The sequence below is a fragment of the Prinia subflava genome, chromosome 5 (genome assembly GCF_021018805.1).
Source record: "Prinia subflava isolate CZ2003 ecotype Zambia chromosome 5, Cam_Psub_1.2, whole genome shotgun sequence".
NCBI lineage: Eukaryota > Metazoa > Chordata > Aves > Passeriformes > Cisticolidae > Prinia > Prinia subflava.
The window spans coordinates 49,520,230-49,545,337 of record NC_086251.1 but is presented as its reverse complement, the minus strand read 5'-3'; the positions used below and the strand labels follow the sequence as shown (position 1 = coordinate 49,545,337).

General features: G+C 40.2%; 2 protein-coding genes and 1 long non-coding RNA gene across 5 annotated transcripts in view; 1 reads left to right on the top strand and 2 right to left on the bottom strand.

Annotated features, from left to right (window-relative positions):
• The window catches only part of BDKRB1 (bradykinin receptor B1), a 33,890-nt gene extending 12,208 nt beyond the window's left edge, over positions 1 to 21,682 (bottom strand). Inside the window, exon 1 of the mRNA XM_063399306.1 lies at positions 21,609 to 21,682. The gene's annotated coding sequence lies outside the window, so the exon portion shown is untranslated. The remainder of the gene's footprint in view (positions 1 to 21,608) is intronic.
• On the bottom strand, positions 447 to 21,731 carry BDKRB2 (bradykinin receptor B2). 2 transcript variants are annotated; one of them, XM_063399303.1, is made up of 3 exons: positions 21,609 to 21,707; positions 3,941 to 4,063; positions 447 to 2,008 (listed from the first exon to the last, which is right to left on the bottom strand). In XM_063399303.1, exon 3 carries the CDS (start codon positions 2,004 to 2,006, stop codon positions 864 to 866), a length of 1,143 nt encoding a protein of 380 aa, XP_063255373.1. In that variant the 5' UTR covers positions 2,007 to 2,008; positions 3,941 to 4,063; positions 21,609 to 21,707; the 3' UTR covers positions 447 to 863. The 2 variants fall into 2 exon arrangements, with proteins under 2 accessions (XP_063255373.1, XP_063255374.1); XM_063399304.1 differs by lacking the exon at positions 3,941 to 4,063 and having other exon boundaries at positions 21,609 to 21,731.
• On the top strand, positions 18,338 to 25,108 carry LOC134551565 (uncharacterized). 2 transcript variants are annotated; one of them, XR_010080588.1, is made up of 4 exons: positions 18,338 to 19,658; positions 20,282 to 20,341; positions 21,182 to 21,338; positions 23,068 to 25,108. It is a non-coding gene; the product is annotated as an uncharacterized LOC134551565 (long non-coding RNA). The 2 variants fall into 2 exon arrangements; XR_010080589.1 differs by lacking the exon at positions 20,282 to 20,341 and having other exon boundaries at positions 23,068 to 25,107.

Below are 25,108 nucleotides of genomic sequence, written 5' to 3'. Positions count from 1 at the left end.
TATAGTTAAGTGATGCTTTCCTTCATATTCTTAGTTTCTTCTGTTTGTGAGATTATACCAGTTTTGCTGAGCTTTTGTACATCCATTGATTAACATTAATTATGCTTTGTGAATACTAAAACCCAGAATCTCTGATCTGAAGTGTAAGCATGATGATAAATAACATTCACTCACTCAAAAGGAGTAAATGAATGCCTTCACTCTGAGGTGGAAGGGGTAAAGAATCTTCTGAGAAAAAAACCCAGCTAACTTCATGCAGATGGGTACATGTTCCCTTCCACTACTGCTTTACATTTTTTTCAGCTAGTTTTCATATGTACTTCCTCATGTAAATCTGTAGCTAAGCAGAGCAGTTGCAAAAAGGCACTGCTTGTCAATGAAAAAATCAGTTTCGGATGACTGAAGAGAGAAATGAAAAGCCCAAAAGATGGACACATCTAAAAATGCATCCTACTTAACAGAACTTACTCAAATACAAGCATCTCCCAGATAAAAAATCTTCTCTAACACAGTATTATGGGTACCATACATAGCTGCACAATCCTGACAATAGCTTCTGTGCTGGGGCTCTGTTCAGAGAATTGTATGCACGCCTTAGAAAAACATTCCAAATGATACATGTGCCAAGTGCCATTCAGCCATGAGAATGTAAGTAAGCTACAAAATAGGATTCAATCAGGAAAAACATCCAATAACATTAGAAGCAGGTCTCTTTACAGAATTTCCATTAAGATCAAACCATTGTTTTCCCTCATGTAATGAACACTACCACGTGTTTACTCTGTGGACCTGTAGCAGATGGACATGAGCAGAGACTGATATGTTAGAAGGCTTTCTTCCTTTAAGGATTTCCTAAAATTATGCTATCGGGATAATGAAAAAACAGACTTTTTCCTTGAGTATTCACTTGAAATGGAAGTTCTTAAAGTGTCCAGGGAGTTTTCCATCTGCACAGACTGTAATTTTCTGCACCTCTTTGTGAACAAGCCCTTGTAGAATTCCACAGCCTTCTTCTGGAAGTTTTTCCCAACAATCACATACAAGACTGGGTTCAGGCAGCTGTTGCTAAAGGAACAGTACGTTCCTATCTGGGTCAGTATGTCATTGATGTCTTCCAGGCACTTGAGGGTGGGTGAGAAGTAACGGATTGTGTCCACGAGTGTGCTGATCTGGAAGGGAAGCCAGCAAATGATGAACAGCAGGAGCACAGCAAGGACCAGCATCGTGGCTCTTCTCTCTGTGTGGACTACCTTCATTTTTCGTAGCTCACTGCTTCGTAAGGCTTTGATGATTTGCACAGTGCAATAGGTAATCACACAGAATGGGATCACAAACCCCACAATATTCAGCAAGCAGTTGTTTGTGGGCTCCCAGTAACTGGATGGGTAAAGAAGAACACAGGCTGTGACGTTATACTCTTCAAAATAACGCAAATTTCGAAAGACCATTGTAGGTGAACACATGAGCAATGCACATGTCCAAATTATGAAACAATTCCATTTGGCACAGACGGTTCGTCTCATCCGTCCAAGAGACATGGTTTTCACCAAGGCCAGGTAGCGGTCAATGCTCACTAGTGTCAGGAAATAAATGCTAGAATATAAGTTCATGTAACTCATGATGTTGATGGCTTTACAGAGAAACAGGCCAAAAGGCCAATGAAAATTATTGGAAATATTAATGGCCCAGAAGGGTAAAGTACAGACCAACATTAGGTCAGCAAATGCCATGTTTGCTAGGTAAATTTCAGCCACTGTGCAGCTACTCTTGTGGAAACACAGAACAGTGAGCACAAAGGAATTTTCTATTGATCCCAGAATAAATATAAACCAGAGAAATCCAGGCTGAAAATCCTGTAGCCATTTCCATACTTCTGCACTAACACATTCATATGGATCTATTTGATGCACTCCTGAATTATTGTGGAAATTTTCTGGACTGCCTGTGAGCTCCTGGGCAGTCATGTTGTGCAGCTGTGTAACATTTTCAGTTGTGATGGAAACCATTTCTGTGAAGACAAAAATAGGTGACATGAGATTGCTACATCTAGCTCCTTTCTGCAAAAGACACAATAAGAAAAGCTGTCTTTTGCTTTCTCTTATGTCCTAGAAGCATAGTTTTGAACAGTTCCCTGGGTTGCTTCTCACAGACACTGGGTGTGTCTGTGGAATATTTTACAGACTGTACTGCTATGGAGTGTCTCGACCAATTTTAGGCAAGTAAAACAGAGGGGATGTAGCAACAACAGATATTGTTATGAATGGGTTAAATGAAGAGAACATTTAGAAACTTTTATTCACTAGAAAGGAGCTGCAGCAAGTCTTTGTTAAGTCTTTGAGGATGTTCATCATTGGTTTGTCTTCTTATCTTTTTATTTCACAAGCCATGGTCTCCTAAAGGACAGGGCTACCTTGTGTCTCAGGTTGCTCATGGTAAAGCTGCTAATTCTGTGTCACATCCTGCAACATTTTGCACCCTCCCCTGTAGAGCAAGAACTGAGTGGAATTCAGTGGTGCTTCCTCCCCAAAGAACATCATATATTTTCCCAAATGTTATGACTCTACGATAAATAGACATTTAGTTTGCCACTCTAGTTTGCATTGAGAATGCTGAGGGTTCAGTGTTTGCCAGCAGTGTGCCTTTCTCAGCTTCTCACTGAAAATGTCTGTGTGTTTCTGTCTCTGTGTTACAGTCTCTTTCTGCAGCCAAGTCACAGAAGAGATAAATGGTAAACTTTATGAGGGAGCTCCATTTTAAGAGGTGCACAGTGGGTGGGTTGACAATTTGGTAGAGACAGTGGCCATCCTATAAGCCAGGGCCTGTCTGCAGACAGCCAGCTTGGGTGCAAGAGCACAGTCTGAAAACCAGAACACTGTAAACATTCTACAGATCGGAGCAGCCTGGGATCATACAGGGAGCTATTTATGGGCAGAAATGTCAGATGTGGACTTAAATGTTACTGGAACAAAACAGAAGTTGAGTGTGCAGCATCATTCACTACTGATAAAATGTTAACTGTGTTTTCTTGTTGTTGTGCTCTTGGATAATGAATGCCAAGATATTCAAATGTAAGATTGGCTTCCCAGATCTGTACATATATATATATATCTGGACTGAATGATGGAAATACTGTTCTTCTGTTTTCAGGTCTTTGTAATAACCACTGTTTATATTATCATTTGATTGGAAGCTTTTCAAATGTATTTTAATTAAGACATTTGTCTTATTCAATTGGTAACTTGGCAGCTAAAAGGGACACACTTGCAATTCCTGAAAGGATGAGGGTTCTCACTTGTTTTCTGGTTGCTGGAATTGTTGGCTAGTAAGTATCAGTGCTTCATATGCATACAGAAATTTGGCTATTGGTTGCAGAGTTGATGAAAAAATGATGGTCATATTTTGTGTACTTTGTGTTAATAAAACACTGTAGCACTTAAATATCTCAAGGCCCAGCTTGTGTGAATGTGAGAGCTGCCACTAATGAATTGCAAACAGCAGTTTCAAGTCTCCCTTTCTTTCTATGCTGGCACTTTTCACTGTAAAAACACAAAGGAAGTGAAATACTAATGGATGGCCAACAAGAGGTCATCCTAGCACAGACAAGTTCTGTTGCAATTATCAGAAACTGTTTCTTCTGCTGGTAGTAGGCTGTGAACCAGCAGAAAAAAAAAAATTGCAAGTGCATTGTTTTTGAGGTTGAATGTATGCACATATATAATAAGATGAGCATTAGTAATTCAGAGAGTGGTCATAGAGGCCATGTTGGCTTTTTCTGTGATTTTCCCTCATTACATTAATTTAAAGAATTTAATTTACAGAAAATAGCAGCTCCAAAACTGTGTATTGATTTATCTGTATTTTCTCTGCAAGTAATCTCTTTCAGGTTTGACTTTTAGAACAGAAAGACCTTGAATACTTTAAAATAAAAATAAAATATTACTGTGGTCTAGGAGCAGTGTGCAGGCACTAGTTAGGATGTCACCAAGTCCATGACGTGGGGCTTCTGGCAACCTTGGTCCTTAGCGTCCTTGGTCCTTAGCTCAAGTCCTTCCACAGTGCATTACTAGAAATGGGGGAGTGAACAAGGTAAAATGTACTAATTATCAGTTTAAAAACCCTAATGTTTAGGTTTAAAATTACGTGCTTGATGTTATTCTATATCATGTAGGAGACTTATTTAAAGTATGCGATTGCTGAATAAATTATGATTGACAAAGCTATGGCTTAGTGAAGGCAGGGATTTGATGTTTTCTTGTCATGTTTTGGTGAAAATAAATGTCACCCTTTCACACATTCTCCTCAAGTACTTTCTGTGGAAGAAATGCAAGACAAGCCTAATAGTTCAGCAGGGATTTCAATAAGATTTTATGTGGCAGTCTGTGGGAAGACAGAGATAGTGCTAAAGGCAATCTTTCCTCCAATATATTGGTGCTGTGTTAATTACCAAAGAGTGGGAACAGCCTTGCCCTCACAGCCATGGGTGAGACAAAAGAGTGAGTTTGCTGGTTGGAGTCTGCTGGTTGTGTTGTGAGGAGAAAGGGGCAGGTGGTTGTGCAAGGGACAGAAAGGGTGAGACATTGTACAAGGGACAGACAGGGTCAGGTGGCTGTGCCAGGTACAGGAAGGAGTGAGTTGAAACTGCAGAAGCAAGAGAGAAGAAGGAAAGAGCCAGATTTATGTAGAGCTGCCCATGAAAGGCTACACAGAAAAGGTGTGAGAGACTTCTAGATAACAAGGTGCTGATGCTTGAAGCCCTCTGAAACTTTGCTGAAGCACTCTAAGTGTCTGTCTCTACAATGACAGCAGTCTTGGCTGAAATGCTGCCCAGCTGAAGCAATCTATCATTACTGATTCTGAGGGACCCCTTTGGGGGCTGAATTTGAACCTGATGGATTTCATGTCATGTTGTGAACTACCTCCTCTCTGACAGTCTATAAAACACACTGTCAGTCTATCTCATGTTGCTCTGGAATATTTTTTTAATAGCATTGGGAACAAATGACAAGGCTTTGATGGAGGGTGTTTCAGGGTGCCCTGTGTGGGAGGCAGCCACGGCCTGGACAGTGCTGGTGCCAACCAACCCTGTGCCTCTTGCAGACAGTGCCCTCACCAGGGCAGGAAGGCTTTGGGGTCACTCATTGGGGGACTTTGGGTGCTGACACGATCCTGCCAATGCTGCAAAAGAGGAACACTTGCAGAAGGACTGGGAGGAAGGGGTTAAATAATTAACTTTTTGTTAATTACAGGCAAGGAGAGAAGGACTCCAGAAATGTGGTGGTCACCAGTGCCATAGCCTGAAACTCTGAGGACTGGGCAGTTGCCAGGGCATCTTGGTGTCTTCTGCCAAACTCATGGGATGTGCTGCTGTTCAAGAACTGACCCACATGTATTGCACTGGAGAGAGCATGCCAGAAAACAGGCATGAGTTAATCAGCAAGCCAAGGATACCATCCAGAGACCAGCAGAGTGTTTAGAATGTAGGGGGGAAAGTCTCCATGTTACAGCAATGCATGCTGAGGTCTACGGAAGTTCTTGAAAGAAAAGGAGGGGAATGTGTTGAATTGGAACAAAAAGTCCTCTAAGGATTAAGAGTTATGAGCTAAGGAATGGAACAATAGGGGGAAAAATGGTCAGAGCTGGGTTAATGCTGCTACTGGGTTAATGCAAGCTCTGGCATGGCTTTATCCCCCAGATGGGATATGCTGCTTCAGGTGAATGTTTTTCACCATCTCTTTTGGGTCTGGATGAAGCCCTACAGCTACTTAACTCATGAGACTATTAGTATTGCTGCTGGAGTTAATCTTTCTTTGTACTGTGCTGAACACTTCCATACGGTGGATAGCTAAATGTCTCATGATGGTTTTAGTCATGTCTTCTACAAGGACTAATTCTGAAATCTGTAGTAAGTGTTCAGGTTATTTCAATGTTACCTGCAGTAATCTACTCCGTGGGAGTGAGAGAGACTTTATAATGTATATATTTACAGCTGTTGTGACTTTGGTGATCACGTGTTTTATGGAAACAAGGTGTGAAATTTGTAACTAGTATATTCTGAGATTGTTGTAATGTTAACCTTGCTAATTTAGTCCTCAGAGACAAGACGTGGAGCCCAAAACAGATAAATGCTATTATGATGTTAACTGCTATAGCGTTTGCTGGAGCAAAAGAGAGAATGTAAAAAAGCATAGGTACACAGTCCTGATGCTTTCCTTCAGTCTCATTTGCAAGGAGAAAGGACAGAGTGGGCTCAATGCCCTACTAGTCTTCTCTGAAGGAGGAATTTCTTTAATGGACGATCATCCACTATGAAAGCTGCCTAGAAAGCAGCCTTATTTTCCATTTATTCCAGAGATTTCTTATCAAGGCCATGTGAAGGATAGGCATGACACCCAGAATGTTGCATCCTTAGCAGAATTTTACAATTACCTGTTTTGCTTTAAATACTGTCAAGTGGCCAAATATGTTTTCACATACATACAGCTAGCTTGCCATACACACATACAGCTCCATGTACAGCTGGGGGTCAGTGGCACAGAGCAGAGGAAGAGCTAGAAGCAAAAATATGGGTTTGGATGAGTGGCTGCAAACTGAGAGGCCCTGGCTGACTTCTGACATGGTGATACTTTAGAAGACATGTTATCTGCAGAAAGAACTATCAAGGGCTGCCCCAGCCTCTCCTCTGACTCTTTCTCTGCACAGCCTGCTTTGATGCTTTGTATTTTTTGTGTGAGTTTGTCCTCCTGAACATCTCTGAGCTCAGCTTGGGCAGCCAAGTGTTCCCTGCTGGTGCCTATATGCCACATAGCCTTGCTCTTCATACTTATAGAAAAGCTACAGCAAATGTAGCACAGGAGCTGCCAGGGCCATGAGAGGAGAAAGGGTATTTGCCTGACAGATCTGCTGCGACTGAAATGGGAAACAGCAGGAGTTTAAAAGCTGCTGTAGGTAAGGGAGGTCTTCTGCAGTGTTGTCTGTGCAAGGAAGTCTGGAAGTCCTGCTGACTCCATGCAGGTACCACTGCTGCCCTCAGGAGCTCAGAGTGCAAACCTGATACATTCAGCAAGTGGTTAGGAGAATGTGGTGATGTCCCCTAAACTGCCACTTTGGTGACCATCAGACAGGTACCTGCTGGCCAAGGAGAGGGTAGCTTATTTTAACAGCTTTGGAGGATTTGGTTCCAGGACAACATCTATTTGCAAGGAAAGGAGTATTTTTGTTTAGTAATAGATTAAAACAATCTCAGTGCATAATTTCTCCTTCAGCCATACCGACAAGTCCAGCAGGCTTGAAGCACATGTGATGGGATGGCATAAGCAGAGGCAGTGTTCAGCAAGAAGCCAAAGTGTGCTGGAAGGTTGAGCTTCAGTGGTGGACTCTTACATTCAGAATTTAGGATCCACAAAAATACAGGCAACCCTTCTTGCTTACAAATTCTATACCTTCTCCATAAGGTTTATTTTCAAAGCTTCTATTTCAACCTGGTCTTCTTGCAGCCTTTACTCCTGAAGAAAAATCACCTTTGTCATCTATCTCCAGTTCACAGAGACTTCTTTCTGCCTAATCCAAACCCGGTGGGACTGCTCATACCCCACTCTTTGGCTTCAGAAAGGGTTGGGTTTGTATCTTTTGCTGGATGAATATTGGAAGGTAAAATTATATCACTCTAGTGGCATCTCTGAAACATGTTCTGAAACATTCTCTGAATGTCCTTTTAATTCTGTGTTACTGTGGAGGCATTAGTTATTTTGGAGAGGTAGAAGAAGTGTGGGAAACATTCCTAAAATGTACTGCTTTTATGGATCCCACAACATTAATTTTTAATTTCCAATCTTTGTATAATGAATCTCTAATGGGCTGTACTACATTTGAGGTTGTAGATCAGTGACACTTTCTGTGGCATTGTTAATTTAAAGGTTTCCTGCTTGTCATTCACTCTTCACTGTCCTTTTTACCTTATGATTGCCCTGGAAGTTCATGAGGCTTCATGTTGAAGCAGATTCCGTAACTTGGGACAAAAAAATAACCTTATAAAAGAAAAAAATTCTTTTTAACACCAATCAGCTCCATAGTGTGCCAGAAAGTTAAGGCAGCAAAGAAAATAGGCAGAGGAGCTACCTCTCAGAAGTGTAATTTTTAGATATTATTTGTTGTGTAAGCTTGAAACACACCCTGGAAAAAAACTATTGCTCTGCTGTTACCATTAAAGGTACTTACATCAACTATGTTAGGAAAAATGGGGGAAAATGTTGTTCTGTTAAAGTAGTTATTTTAATAACAATGAAACTAAGGTGAGAAGAGGCTACTAATTTTTCTCCCTATATGGGAGATCAAGCCACTCAATTCCAGCTAAAGAAAGGTGTGGAGAGAGAGAAGTCTAATGAAATGCATAACAATGCATAACATATTTTTTATATATAACTTTTATGCAACGTACTTTGCATAATGTATTTCTTTTTCAAGTGGAAATCTTGATTATACTCACTTTAAACTCTCCAGGGTTACAATTTCCTAAAAAAAACCCTATAGTTTTTAGCTTTAGAAACCTGGTATGTTATTTCTCAATTCTCTTTATACAATCCAGTCAATAACTGTGATGACTCTGACAAAAGGTATTATCTCTGTGTAAAGTAGTTATAACTGAAATGGAGAGGAACAGCATGGCTGGACTGTGGTGAGAACTGGAAGGAGGAGGAAAATATGAACCAGTTCAGAGAGAAGGTAATGTCCTGATCACAGGACTTTTGTATAAAGGAAAGAGCTCATCTCATTATAAAGTTTTGATTTAGTTCAGATTTGGTGATGATGTTTGAATCAGTCCATGTTTGACCTCTGACTTTCTGCCATCAATATTTTAGAAACTTTTCTATTAAGATGACCTCCAAAATATTGCAAATGTCACCAAAGCTGGATTTTGCTGTCATTTCGAAAGAGTAGATTTAGTACAAGAATTCTATTTAATCTGAAGTGAGACATAATTTCAACATTAGAGGCTGTTTCAGGTCAAAACACAGAATGTGCAAGTTTCTCCAGACACTAAATCATTAAATTTCAGCCTTGTAATCCTCAGAAGTTTCAAAGACCCAGCTGGAAAAACCCAGAGCATCATAGTTTGATTTTGTAGCTGACACAGCTTTGAGCAAGAGGTTGTCTACAGACCTTCCAACCAACATTATTCTAAATTCTTTAATTTGCACTTCTTGTGCTAATAAATGAAAATTTCAGTCGGTTTAAGGCCAACAACAAAATCATAGAATCATAGAATATCTTGGGTTGTAAGAGACCTTAAAGATCGTCCAATTCCAACCCCTTTGCCATGGACACATCTGATCACCTATCATTCCCATTGCAATATTTATAAATGCCACATGTTATTGTAATAAGTAAGCAGTAATTTTACTAAGATTACTTTACAAAAGTGAGTGGATTCAGCATCTCCTGTGAAAGTTTCTCAGACAGGCTGTTACGAGGCTGCATGGGCACATCCAGTCAGTGGTAAGCACAAGGACTAGATGGAGGAGTCTTGCCATAAAGGTTTAGTTGCAGATTTGTTGCACGTGTTAACTCACTGGGCTGTTCTTTGGAGCTATGTAACTTCTCTTGTATGGAAATCTTTCACAGATCCCTGCCCATAGAAAATATCCCAGGAAAACATTGCTGTTGGTGATGCACTGAGTGAGGACATTCCTTTTGCAGAGAAAGGCTGCATCAAAGCATCATTAAATTAAAAAGGGGAAGGGTACAAGCAAATAAGTAATAGGAAATGCCAAATCCATTGAACACTCTCTAGACTTGTTATGAAACATAACAAGGCACAGCTTGGATGAAGGAATGAAATAGGAGGGTAAACAATAAACCCTCTGCTAATATTAGAGAGGGTTGATCAATAATGCAAAGGAGGTCTGCAACTGTGGGGCCATCAAGAACTGTGATAGATACAAAACACATGCATGCTGAAGTGCTCACAGCAACAGTTTCCTAAGTTAAATTTAGACCTGAATATGTGGCTTAGCATTTAGTTTTCTATAAGATTTCTATTATGTTAATGCTGTGCAGCTTCTCCCATCTCTTTTGTACATAAGGAATCAATAAATACAGTAGAACTACAATGAAGTAGAACTTCCTGTACTTCTCAGCTACTTTTATAATTGTAATTCATGAGCAAAACTAACTGCTCTGAAAACAGGTATCACTGCCTTTCACACCCTTCCAGTACATACTTCAATTTCTGCTGTTTGAACAGCTTAGAAAGCTTAGGCTGTTCTGATTTACAGAGTTATTTTTTCCCCCATCTCCAGCTTTCTCAAGACAGTATGTGTCTATGAAGAAATGAACTATATGAAGGTCTTAAATCCAAGTGTTCAACAAATATAAGTAATTTTGGTCCTCTCTTTGTAGTCTTTGGGCAGATGAAAGATTTCCTTCCAAATCTCTATTCTGTTTAACTTGGAATAAAATCTGGAAATTTGATGATTCACATGCCTGTATACCAAGAGGCCACAAGCTTATTGAATAATGTTGATTGAGAGTACTTATCTTTATGAAGCTATTTCCAGTTAGTATAAACACTTAATCTGAATCTTCCATCTTTGGAAATATCATCAGTTTTGAGGTTTACAGTGTCAATCTTACAAGTCCTTCTCCCTCTTCTTTTGAATACTTTCTGTTCTTCTCTTTAATTCTTCAGGATTTGGATCTTGTTGGACCAGCCCAGCTCCTGCTCCCTTAGACTTACTGTGCCTGTGCTCCATGGCCTGGTGTCCCTGAACCAAGGTGATAACTTTCTGACAGTAACAGCAAAGCACATAAACCTTACACAACACAAGTCACAGCTGGATCCACACTTTTTCTCTGTGTGTTGTAGTGTGTTTGCACAAAATGTTTTGAAAACTAAGAAGGAAAATATTCAAACAGGAGAAAACTGACCACAAGCTCACTCTGCAAGGCTGGCAGGATAGTTTGGTTTGTTTCTTTTGGCATTTCCCATTTGAGAACAGGTAAGGTGAACCATGAGTGCTCCTTGTCCAGAGCTCCCCTGGCTGAACTGTCTTGTCAAACTGCACATTTGTACAGCAAGAGAAGCAGCCAAAGCAGTGCTTGGAGTGACAGCAACATGCCTTGGCCCCAGGAACCTCACAGGGCTCACTGTTGGGAGTCACTGACTGCTAGGAAACCCTGTCTTGTCCTGGAGCAGAAACCTTGCATGTCCTTTAACATTTCTGCACTCATGGTGTCTGACTACAAAGCTGAATGGTCACAGCTTGCACAAATTAATTAACAGAAGTACAAAGACAAATAAGAGACTATAAACTTCCTGAGTTTTATAATATGACATGCAGATTTACCAAGTTGGAATATTGTCAAGGGTGGTTGTATCTATTCTCCTGAGCTCTGCAGGTACCACAAGAATTCTCTGCTGTAGATTGATGTACCCTGTCACCACTACAAAATTAAGTGCTTAAAGCAGTAGCATTGTGAGACCAATTTAATATCCATTGCAGGAGTCTGATACCATGTGAAATATCTGATGGTATCAAACAGTACAATGTGCCTCCCAAATGGCAGACAATACCCTGAGCCCAGTGAACAGCTAAGGTATTCATTAATAAAGAAATGAAATTCTAGTGATAGTATCAGGAGTAGCTTGTGCACTTAGATTATATTTCTTTCTTAAAGCAAGAATTTCCTGCTTTAGAAAACAGCCTTTCCTGAAACCCAGATAGCTCAAACCTATTGCAAGGACCAGGACAAAACCAGCTAAGCTGGGAAAGCAAAAGGTGAATTTTCACTTTGCTGATCACAGCTTTTAGAACACGGCCTGGAGGAGCCCAGCCATTCCAGGTGTGGCTTCTCAAAACTGGTCTTGGGGTTCATCTAGTTTAGTTACAGTCTTGATCTCAGTATGAAAGACAGGAGAGCACTGATGAACCATGCCAGTGACATAAATTGCTTGATATCTTCATTACAGAGAACGAAAGGAATATCCTGCAGAGAGAAGTGGATATTAGTAAAGTCTCAGAGGTGGAATGGTAAGAGGAAAAGGCTCTGAGTCCTGAAGCATATCAGTTCCCCAAGAATATTAGTCATGCTCTTTTAGTCGCCTTGCTGTAGTGGAGGCACGGAAGAGCTGTTCAGCAGTGCATAAACCTCCACTCAAGGCTCCCTCACTGACATGCACGTGGATGTCCTCTAAAGCATTGTTCTTTGATGCATTGCTCCCACCAGACCTCTTCAGCTCAGTTTAGCCACACCTTTCTCTCAGCAATTGAAACACTGCTCTTTTCCCTGGGTAACAGCATTAGGTTCTCATGACTATGTAAAATGTGAAGGTCTAATGGCCTAGTAGTACTTGCCAGTATTGGTCCCTCTGAGCATTAAATATTTAATGGAGAGATATGCCTTTCATGTGAACTGGCTCTGTGCCCTGAAAGCACTTTACTTCTAGCACCTTGAGGACATTTTGGCAGCCATTTAGGAAAAAAGAGATTTGCCATCTAGAGTGCCTCCAGTCACTATAATATTTACATTGTTGTAATGTATTTGCAATAACGCAGCATTTCCTGCACATTTTCACTGCTGTCTTTCACAGGTGTGGCCTTTGAGCAAAGACCAAGTGTCTCCAACAGCAAAGAGCTCCCAAAGAAGCCCACAGTATATATGGCTGACTGCCTGTTCTCACAAAGTCTAATAATTATTTCTTTGACAGCTACTGCTTTCCTCATTTCTTATCATACAGGTAACTGATGATTTTACTCTGCTGTAATTAACAAAAACTTAGAAGACATTTTAACCTGTCACATTGTGTCTGAAAACCAGATTTGCAACTACACAGTCATCCCTGCCAGCAGCTGGACATGTTTCAGTCACTACTGCTGTTTCCATTGCTGAGCCACATGGCTCTGTGCAAGCAGAGGAGTCCTTAGCACAGAAGGCATCACAGGCAGAATCTGTCCTTCCAGTAAATCAGTAATAGTGCCTTGTGTTTTCTTAATGCCTTTCACCACAGGGATATATGGATGGCTTTGCTGAGTAATGGCACAGTTTCCAAACAGCACTTCAGGATCTACAAGAGAATAGGTTAGAAAGTATCTAACTATAACTATATAATTCTTAGATGAAAGTACAGCTTTAATTCTGAAGAGGTGAAATTCAGAAGAGATGATATTTACCCAGGTTGTTAGGTTAACACCTCTAACGCATGGGTTTCTGATGGTTGGTCCTAGTTTGTTTTGGAACTTCTGGCAACAGCTACACTGAGCTCAGATTTCAACCTCCTGAATAGGTTTTCTTGTGGATCATCACAGATTGGTCCCTAACATTGCTGATTTGTGCCATGGAAGGTAATACAAATATGAAATAATTCTCATTGTCTAAATGATGGGTTGTCTATCAAAGAACTTGAGGGGTTTGTTAATTTTAAATTTCATATTCATTTAAAAACTAAAATTAGAGTGTGGCAGTGCAAGAAATCGTGAGTTCTCAAGGACAAGTCTAGTCTGTAACGTGCTTCACTTCTGAAATGATAAACTTCAGAAAGCCATTTTGCCTTGTCCTGCCTAGGTCAAACGCGTCCTTGTACGTTGTTGTTTCTTGAGCAGCTGGGACAGTCATTTCATATTATTTTCATGTATCTGCTCCTCACTTTGCAAGTATATGAAGTATTTGCAAAGAGAAAGAGGTCATTTTCAGATAGCATAGTTAGAAATCACCATTCTCTATTGTAGAGAAAAGCTCAAAACCAATTGTACCTGTTAGAAACGGTCTGTAATTCACACTATAGTGAACTTCAAACTGTGTTGCAATTATACTGATAGTAACAGCAGATAAAAATTAGATGGTATCCAAATGGAGCCTATTTTTTTACTGAAAACCCAGGGGAACTCTAATGACAACAGTTCTTTAGTGGGAATATACCCTATCTCTGTTAGAACTGAAATGTCCAAATACATGCTGATAGGGATTTGGTGATTGAACTGTGTAAACGTGGATGTGACTTTCAACACTGAGAGATCTAGAAGGTTCAGGACACTTCTCCAGCCAAGAAGTAGTATAATTTACAGTGCTGATTTACAACAGTCAGTGTTTGGATTCCAATTTTAATTTTGCCTTTTCATGCTTTGCCAACGTTGAAATTAAATTGTGTATTAATTTATTGTTATCCCTTTGTTAACAACAGGAGATGACGGAGCCCTGCTGGAACCTGGTACAGACAGTTTGTTTTTCACTCTCCAAATACAGGTTCTGAGCACTGGTGTTCACAAATAAGATATGTCCTGTCTGCTCTTTCTAAAATGTCAGACCCAACAACAACAAAAAAAACCCAACAGAGTAACAATTTAGTTAGAGAGACAGATTCCCTTAGTATATGCCACAGCTCCTTCAAAGAACTATTGTACCCAAACCGAATAAAAAGATAAAGTTTAATGTCTTTGTCATTGACACAGACAGTGGGATCAATGCACCCTCAGCAAGTTTGCCCATGACCCAAATTGGGTGATGCAGGTGACTGACACACTGGGGGGAAGGAATTCCACCCAGAGAGAAGGGATGCTTGAGAGGTGAGCCTGCACAAACCTCAGGAAGTTCAACAAGCCAAGGACAAGGTGCTTCCCCTGGGCTGGGGCAATCCCTCGTATCAACACAAGCTGGGATAGAGAGCAGCCCTGCCAAGGAGGACTTGGGATTCTGGTGGACGAGAGGCTGGACATGATCCAGCAATTTTCAGCTGCAACCTAGAGAGCCAATTGTGTTCTGGACTGCACCCAAAGCAGAGTGGCCAGCAGGGTGAGGGAGGGGTTCTGCCCCTCTGCTCTGCTGCAGTTGCTGGATCATGTTTTCTGGTACCTTAAACTCACTCATATTACTACAGCTATGTAGTAGATACTTTTTTAAAGTGTTGGAGGATGGGAATTTTCATTTCCTATTAAAATGACTATCAAAACAGAAAATTTCAGGAGAAATTTATTTTAAAAGAAAGATTTTTCACAAAAGATTTGGGTAATATAACAGAAAATATTTTAAAGATGTTAATTCTTATCCTGAACAAAGGAGAACATGTACTGACTGCTCACAGTTTAGCAGGTGACCCAGATCCACTCTTTCTCTCTCTGGCCAACTAAGAGTTCAATATCTTTACAAAGTGGAGTAGTTCCAAAAAAAAAACCCCAAAAACCTAGAGACTGAAAGAGCCCAATTCACTAAAGTTTATCCTTCAGGCACTTGCTTGAGAAGAAAGATGCCTCTTTCAAAATCCCTTATCAGTGCTCTCCACTCCCAGGCAAATTTATCCTCTGTGTGTGCATTTGTTCCGTGGTTTGTATTCTTGCTTTTGTTAAAAATGTCAGGACCCTTCACCAATTTTTCTCTGGAACAGAAACGTTGCCTTCCGACCAGCTTTGTTAATTTTGAAAAATATTCTGATTTAAGTTAACCATGTCACCGTTGACCTTGTGTACCATCACTTTTGTCACCACTGTGGAAGGGAAAGCACTGTGCAGAATTGTGCATGACAGTTTTCTGCAGCAGGCAGCACAGGCTCATGGCAGGATGTCAGGGCAGGAATAAATGAAGAGGAAATGAGAGGATGTGAGTTCTGGAAGGGAACATTATGCTGCTAAAGGAAAGAGAGGAGAAGCGCTGCTGTTGGGAAGAAAAGAAGGATGAAGAAGGAGAAATGTTAATGTTTGAAATGGAAGGAAGGAAAGAAGGGAAAAAGAGAGGTTTAATTTCCCAAGAGGGTAAAGGGTCCCAAACCAAACAATAAATAAGGATTCTTGACTAAGTCAGGTATATGCCGGGCTTAGGGCAGCTTTATCTGGGATTTTTATTTAAAATGTTAGAAAACTTAGGTAGTTTACACAGTTTGGATCCATATTCTACCCAGCTTCAAAATAGTCCAAAATCCAAAATTGTTTGATTCTTGTATTTAAAGGCAAACTTCTCTTTTATTTTTTTAAAATTATTTGACTAAAATACTACAGCAAACTTTATTAATATAATCCATATTTATTAATATAATCTTTATTAATAGAACCCTTTTTTTAAAACCAGAGAGGAGTGTGCAGTGGAAACTAATTAACCTGTCTGTAGAAATACACCATGCAAAGAGTAGAAGACTGGAACTGCAGATGTCTCATACTGTACAGTTCTGACCTGTAGTATGATCTAAGTGGCAATTTGTAGACTACATCTATTGTAAAAGAAAGTGAATTGCTGTCTTCTTACATTTCAAAAAAAGACTGTTCCTAAAGCATTGCAGGAAACACCTACACAAAACTGACTCCACTTTGTTACTTCTGCTTCCTTCTACTTCTGGGAAATGTCCCTTTTGCTGACCCAGCTGACTGGAATTTATGACCTATAAAGTGACAATTCTAAAGAAAAAAAAAGTTTCTCAGAGGAAAGATACAGTCAGAAGGGGAGGGGACACAGTTGTCTTATCTGACCTGCTTCCACAGGAAATTTTTAAAAAATGCGTATGTTATAAATTAAAACTTCTGTGGCCAGTGTCCCAGCCATTCATGAACTGCATTCATATCTGATTCATTATGGCTGCTTTAGTCAGATTTCACTAGTATCATTTTGAAAATGAACTTGCAACTCACAGAAGAGAAGAAAAAAATACAGGTATGGAGAAAGCCCTTAACTGGTTCCTTTGGTCTGGTAAATAGCTATTCCAAGTTCTTTGTCTTATATGAATTTACTATTTACTGTAAATCTCTACACAGATTACAGGCTTGGAAGCAGATAACTGGTTTTGTTTATTAATCTGCCCATGAGGGATGGACCCAGTTCCTCATGACTTGGAAATTTTGGCATTAACTATGAGAAGAAAAAAAGATCCTTGCCCAGGCAAAGGAAAATAAATTAAAAAATACAACTGGTGTTTTGATCCTACTAGATGCAACATCAGAAATGTCTGATGAGAATACTTGGTGGTTGTTTTGCACAATGTAAAAAAATCTGGGAGCAAAGTAATGGAGGTTCCATATAGGGTTACCCCCTAGCAATGGGTAAGACAGGGCTGCATGGATATGCAAAGGAACATGTATTCCTGACAAGATTCTAATAATTCTAAATATGTGCTTGTTAGTGTATATATATATATATATGTCTGTGTGTGGAGAGAGAGGAGAGAGAGAATTTCCACAAAGCAGACACTTTCTGATCACCTTCAGTACCTGACACCTTTTTGCCTGCTTTTTGCTGTTTACTCAGGGAGAAAGTGGCTTGTGTGCACTCCCAACACTAATAGGACCAGGCTCAGGAAACCTTTCTAGGTGATGCCAAGGTGAACAACCATCTGCAAGCTGGTCTTGAACAGGTAAAACAGGATTCTGCATGAGGAGCACGTGGGAAGACTCCCCAGAATACAAACAGTGCCAAGTGGGTTTGTGTTGGATGAGTTAATCTGAAGAAATAAAGAATGAAAAATTCATCCTTGAGCTCAGGTATCAGATAGAGGTGAGACTGTTAAGATAAACAACCTGATGACAGGCTGATTGTAAGATTCATTGGTTGAATTCAGTGTTGAATTGAAGCTGTACAGTTACAAAGGCTAGAATTTGACTTGGAGCATATCATGTGTCCCAGAGCCGGGTTTATCTGTTGTGATAGGTAAAGGAACAGATATGCCATACATTTCTTTGTAATCTCCTAATTTCACAGCTAGGAAAATCAGTCTTTCCCTCTGGAGACTGAGGCCAGAACAAGAGGATGTGTCAATGGTATGTTTGTTAAGCAGGCTACCAGTGAGCAAGTCGCTCATCTCTGTTGATATATCCAGAAGACATTATCTTCTTTCTATAATCTGTAATTACTCTGCTGATGCTGCTTTGGAGAACACTGTAAGCATTCAGTCCAGCTGAGGACCTAGCCTGTGGAGTTACATGTATCCCTTTTTTTCTGTGTCTCCATCTGCTTGTTTCCTTGGTGAGCTGTTTGCTGCTGTCTAGCAGGTAGGACCAGGAGCACAACTCTGGAGACACTGCCAATACTGCCTGTGTTACACTGATGGGCAGAGGCTTTGGGGATAGTCAGTGTGCAAAAGTCTTGCAAGCACAGGAACAGGCTGTGCCTCAAGGAGCTTCTAATCTAAGCAGAATCCAAATATAATACAGAGTGTAAAGTATGACATATTACAGGGAAAGACTTCTGCAGAATGAGGTGAGAGGTGCAGAGAGCTGAGCCAAAATCTAGCAACACGTACTGCAATATTTCTGTTATCCTACTTACTTGTTTAAGGATCAGGTCCCAGCTTTGAATTATGAAGGCTTAACAGTTGCTTTTCATAAAAATGCTCAAGATACAGGATGAAACACTTCCATTTTATTGGCTGCCCTCTACCAGTAGGGAGTTTATCCTTCACACCAGGAAAGGGCCACATCGTTGTGCTCCATGTGTGTGGGTAGAGGGACCTGCTGTCCTTTTGTAACCTGTGACTCTTCAGAGCAGCAGCCTTCAGCCAGTCAGACAGCTGATAGGAAATCTTACAACCATGGCAAAGGGACAGACCACCTCTGCACTGGGGTGTGGTCCCCAAGGGCTTATTCCTTTCTGCCAAGGCAGGAACACTGCAGGAGGAAAACCAGCTATGGCCAGTTCTGCCTCTGGGCATGCATGCATAAATCCTGTTAATGTTAAAAAGACCTGGCCCTCTACCATGGATCACTCACTTTTTTTGGTGGCATTTAACTGTAATCTCAGATAAAATGAATGGGAAAAATAGATTTCTACATTTTGACAGCTCCATTCTCTGCAAATTAACTATAGTTTGAACTGTATCTTTGCCATACTATCACCATTCTGGCATATCTTAGTGTGTAAAGCTACTGAATCTGCAAACCTGGATGATCAGATTTGTTTGTAGGGATTACAAAAGCCAACCCAACCTTGCTGAATCAAGTTGAGAAGTTAATATGTAAAGGACTTAAATATATCACAGCAGCAAAAGTAAGTCAAATCCACCCTTTCAGGGAATATACTGAAGTATTTTGGTGAAGTTTGATACAGCAGCTTTGCTGTAGTGTCTGCACACTTCAGACTTGCCCATCATCAGACAGAAGGCAGGTGCCTTCAGCAGGCAACATTGCTCCTTGTGTTTCTCTGGTCTGTATTCCATTTTTGCCTGTTCTCCAACATTTTATTCCTAAGTGGGGTGTTGGACCATGACCAGAGTCCCTCATTGCCTTTTCACAAGCTTTACTTTTAAGTAAACGAGGTGTCACGGCCGTGGTGATCACAAGCAGCTGCAGCTGGTGCTCTGTGTGAAGCCAACCTGCGGGGCCCCAATTAAAGCACTGCTCTCATGCTCTCTGCTTTTCCCCTGCTCTGTGCTTTCCTCGGGGCTGGCACAGGACCGGGATGCTCTCTCCTCCCTCCATCCCTGCCTAGGGCACCCAGCCGAGGGGAGAAGCTGGTTCAGCCAAGTGCCTGCCCCCCGTTTGTGAGCCAGCACCCAAAGACCGCTCTAGGGCGTGATTCCTTAGCAACTGCACGTTAGTAAAGCCCACAAAGGGCTGGCAAAGGACAGCTTTTATCTCCACTTTTAAGTACCCTGTTCCTTTACAGCTGAGTGTGAGCCAGGCAGAGGCATAACTTTCCAACTCGATGCATGAAGTATGCTAAATGCAAGAAGGAAGGAAGATAAGCCTTTTGATAAGGTACGGGGAAACTCATCTGAATGGAGTACATGAGAGAGAGGTTTAAAAACCATGAGTGACAACAGAACAAGGCTTGTGGATCATTTTAAGGAAAAGTGGACATTTTAGCTAAACAGCATTTTTCTCTGTGGTTTTCTTTTACCTTTATGTTGATTAGCATTGCTAATGGATTCAGGTGTACTTCTGCAGTTGATTTGATTACTGAGAGGGAATTTGTTTTGAAAGCAAAGCTGTACTCTCTAATAAGTGTTCCTAGACTTATAACATGATTTTTTTTCCTACTGTGACTTTAAAAACAGTGGAATTTGAGTGCCTAAGAGATTTTTACAACCTTCTTTTAATGATAAACAGATTATCCAACACTGGCCATTCTTAAACAATACATTTTAAGGTCTTTATAATGAATGTCCTAAAATTCACGCAAATTCCTTTTGTTTTCTGCCTGAAAAAATACTTGAAATAGCTACAAGAATTTTTAAAGCTGTTTTCCTGTGCAAGGATGGCATGCTTATTTCAGGAAGCTCTAACTCAGTAGGAAAGGTGGTTCTTTTGTTAGATTGTCGGTACAAAATGTTCAGGTAACACTGAGTAACTCAATTAATCTTGTTCTCGCATGTCCTCAGGGGCTCACTGAAAAACCTGACAAAGACTTTCTGGACGTGTCTCTGATCTGCTATTCCAAGGTCTTTATTAATTTGGGTGTATTTATGCCCTCTGTTTGTGTTTTCACTATTCACACTGAAAACAAGATAAATACATTTAGAAGTCTATGAATGAACCTGGAGTGCTAAGACGCTTCTCTTAATATTTTTCTTAATGATTGCACACTATCAGAGACTAGGTAAAAGTAATTTGACTAATATTACTCAAAATGTTGATACTCCAATCTTAGAGACTCCATGTGAAAATAGAGATTTCTTTTACCTAGGTAGCTGTCTTCTAGTTTCTAAGAAAATATGTACAGCTGTTTAAGATAAAAGTGTATCTCTGTCTTAGGAGATGGCATCTCTACGATTACATACAAAATACTAAAACAAGAATTCTAATGGCTAATTATTTGAACATTTTTGGCTTTATGGCTATTTGCTATTACACTAAGAAGGCTGCTTGGGGTACTGAGTAATGGAAAATTAATAGCTAATAGTATAGCATATATTTCAACCTTTTTTTTTTTTTGTTATTCTAATTACAATACCACTACTAAGTTCTTTGTTTTCATCAGCACCTTAAAAGTCAAGCTCCTATTGATTTTTTTTATTTGCATATAGATTTTAAAAAGAAACTAATAATATAGCCTAAATTTCATCCAAAACCTTTCTTCTTTGTAATATAAGTAAAAGTTTCAAAGGTTTAGCCTTTGCCATTCAATCAGTGCAGATGAGACAGATTAGCAGTGTAAGGTACACATACATGCACTTCCACATCCTGCCCAACTAAGTTTACAATCAAAATAATAAACAGAGAAAAAATTATCAGTATGTACAGAAAAGAATTGACTCTGGTTTCTCCCTCCTATTTTGAAGGTAATTTTTCAGCCAAAACCAAAGTTAGCTGCTTATACTTTCTGATTATTTTTGTGAGATGGAAGAAACAGTGCCCATGGTGTGATTACAGACATGAAGTATCATCTGGATAGGAGAAATCCTTACCCTCCAGTACATGGGACAGTATCTGTGGCAGGTGAAGTACCCTGTGGCTTTGATATACTGGATACTTTCAAATAAAGCATTTTTCTGTAAATATTATAGCTCTGCAAAACCCAGCAAGTTACAAAATTACATTAGCAAAAATTATTTTCCCCTCCATTCTCCTGGAACATTAATATCAGTTCTCTTGTCACTGAACCAGAAACATATTAAGAATTCAATCAGTGGTTTACAAGAAGCAACAAACCACAATGAATTTAAATAGTAAGAACTTTTCATATGAAAGAGAAATGAAAAAACATACCTTGAGTGAAAATTCACCACTGAGCAGATGCAAATGAGTGAAGTGCAACACGTCTCTGGGAACAGCTCCTTCTCTAGTATGAATGAGTCTAACTTCTGGTTTTACTGCCCCTCCCTGAACACAGCAGACTCATCGCTCTGTTGATGACATCATATTCCTGGATTTTCTCCCATACTATATTTTAAAAACAATGTTTATCTACTGTATCCAGTGTGAGACCACTGATATTCTAATATGGGTGGCAAACAACACAAACACAGCTAGGATACTGATGTTCCCCAGCATGTGTATAAAACAGTCGTGTATTTGTACAACAGCTTCCAGAACTGTGCATGAGCATGCACGCACAAATACACAGCTCTTATCCCGATCAGGGGTAATGTCAAGTGCGTTTTTATTGGACTGGTGTTAGAGCTAAACAAGCCATCTTTCTGAAGGACTTGGGTCTTTAAAACAGAAAGATCAAAGATCTCATTTACAGCCTAAGATATGAGTTTTTCCATGTGAAATATTTACTGTTTGTATTCTGGAAGACACTGCTCTTCCTCTCTGACTACTTGGTCTGCTGAGAACAAGTACAGAACCCAAATACCACTTAAAGATTTGATTGGACCAAAATTTCTTCAAGGCTATGGATGAAATCTCTATAAGGATCAGGATTATAGTCAAACACCTGAGCATACCCTTTTACTTATGCATTGACTTTTATTCTGGATGTCAGATAATTAACAGAGAACTAATTTTAGACTGTTTATTAGAGGCATAGATGGTTTCTTTGTAATATTTATACAATTAAACTGAAATCTGAAATGGCAACCATGGTTGCAGAATTCCACACAAAGGACACATCTTCATTCAAAGGAGAACTGAACAGAGAAAAGAAGAGAAAAGAACAGGCCACTCCTTTAGTTTGCCAAAAAACTCTAATCCTGAAAGTGAACAATTCAGGAAAAACACTGGTCTATATTGTGACAGTGGTACCTACCAGTGAATAAATCTGGCTCGCACTCTCCACTTATTTGTTATTTACCGTTCTAGAGCAACACACTTCCTTGGGGTGTACTGTGATGGGAATCACTGCTTTGCTTTTTCCTTTTCTTTCACTTTCTCGGAATCTATTATAATGGATGCTTTGTACATTTTCTGTCTTTATTGGAACTAGTTTGAGTCACGCTCTGCTATCAGCAATACTTCTCCCTGATCTGTCCCTCATTTCCCTGCACTGGTTCTAGTTTGTTTGTGCAATCTTGAGACTCACAGTCTCAAAGATCTTCATTCCACATGTTTTTTTCAGTACTTTTTTTAACTCCTTATGCACTTGAATAAAGATTTTAAGACTACATTTAGATTGTGGTTTATTGGCTGGTCATGTATTTAATATTAAATATTAACCTAATTTTGCAAATACAATGCCTCAGAATTCTGCTTTGATTTTAAGACAAATTTTATGTGTTCACAGGAGAGGCTCTACTGCCTCAGTTGTAATGATGCAATAAAATCCAGCTATGGGCAGATCTACTCAGCTGCACCTGGGGAATGCGGATAATTTCTGGAAGAGCAGGAGGAGTATTCCACAGCTTTTTCAGGAGGCTGAGGCTGGTGCTGCCAGCAGCCAGAGTGCTATGGAGGCTTGCTGAATGGTGAAATAAATGTATGCAGTCATCTCAAAAGCTTTAGAAAGGCAAAGCTCTGCAAGGCAGGAGCTATTAGTCTGCACATACAACCAGGGTTGCCCCATCCCAGATGCAGAATCCAGCACTTTCCCCTGTTGATCCTCATACAGTTGGTGATTCCTCATCTCTCTAATTTGTCAAGGTTTTTCTGCAGGGCCTCTCTACCCCAAAGGGAGTTGACAGCTCATCTCAATTTAGTGCTGTTGACAAGCTTAGTATCCCTTCCAGTCCTGTGTCCAAGTCATGAATGAAGATGTTGAGCAGCACAGGGCCGAGGATGGAGCCCTGTGGAACCCGAGTGGTGACAGGTCCCCAGTCTGTTGTCACCCCATTCACTACATGCCTTTGTACCTGACCTGGGGGCCAGCTGCTCACCCGAAGAGTAACATGATTATCCAGCTGTGGGATGGGCATTTTGTTCAAAAGGATGTTGTGACAGTAGCAAAAATTTTGCTAAAGCCAGAAATGAGCTTGACATGAGCTTGAAATGAGATTGACAGGCCTGTAGTTTTTGAAATCCTCCTTGCCTTCTTGAAAACTGGAACAATGTTCACCAACTTCCAGTCAGCTCCAAATTCCCAAGATCACTTTTAAATGATTGAGAGAGGCTTTGCAATTACATCAACTATCTCTTTGAGGACTCCCAGATTAATCCCCTCAAGCTCTATAGATTTACAGGGATCCAGCTGGAGCAGCAGATCCCACAAAATTTCAGGGTCAGCTGGGAGTTGATCTTTCTCACAGTCATTGTCCTCCAGCTCAGGGCTCTAAGAACCCCTTGGTTCATCACTGGTGCTGAAGACAGAGGTAAAGCATTAAACCCCTCTGCCTTGTCCCTGCCCCTGTTTGTGAGGTGACCATCCTCATCCTCAGGAATGAGCTGCTGTTGTTTCTACCCTGCCTATTGCCATTAATATATTTGGAAAAACGTTTTCTTGTCCCTCACATTTCTGGCAGCTTCAACTCTAGTTCAGCTTTGGGCACATGGATTTTCTCCCTCCAGTGGTGAGCAGCATTTCTGTATTCCTCTATGTCACCTGGCCTTGCTGACCCTGGGCATACACTCTGAACTGGGTTACTTGGGAACATTGCTGCTCAGTTAGCACTTATTTAAGAAACTGGGAGGGAATCTATGCAAACATTTGTCTCTGTTAACTCAAGACAACAAACAGTGAATAAAGATTAAATATAAGGGTGGAATTGGTTGCCTAGGTAGTTTTTCTGGACTGTTGCAAGCACCTTCTAGGGGAGAAAAATCTTATCACATAATTTTACTTACAGGTTTCTGACCTTTTCCAAGTATGTTTTGCTGGTTTTGGACTAACAAGTCTGCAGGTTTGGAAGAAGGAGGCAATCTTTGGCTTTTTGACAGAGATTCAGAATTTTGATTGTTGGTGTTTGAACAGGAGTCACCAGTCCCCATGTGAACGGGTGACTTGCACTATTGGCCATACAAATTATAGAAGCTACATTCAGATAAGTGCAGCCCTTCTAATCTCTCTGTGTGTATGTACACACTGATCAGTCTCCTAGAAGAAGCTATTTTTGCAGCTGTGTATTACTTCCCCTAAAAACTCAATGCTTTTCCAAGACTCACTAATTAAAATTAGCAAGATACCTGGGTAACTTTCTCTAAAGAGGATGCTGATTAATTTCCTTTTCCTTGTCCTGAACTGATCTGATTATCCTAAATAAATTGTATCAGCACAGTTTTATAGCATTTGTAAGGGTTTTGTGTCATCACTGAGCCTTGACCTCTTGGGATGTCTTCTGGCTTAAACAACCATTTATTTTGGCCAGTTATATTTTTCTATGAGAACAGCTTTT

What these genes read in the sequence shown, in the direction of transcription:
- BDKRB2 (XM_063399304.1), bottom strand. Translation starts at nt 2,006, where the DNA reads ATGGTTTCCATCACAACTGAAAATGTTACACAGCTGCACAACATGACT.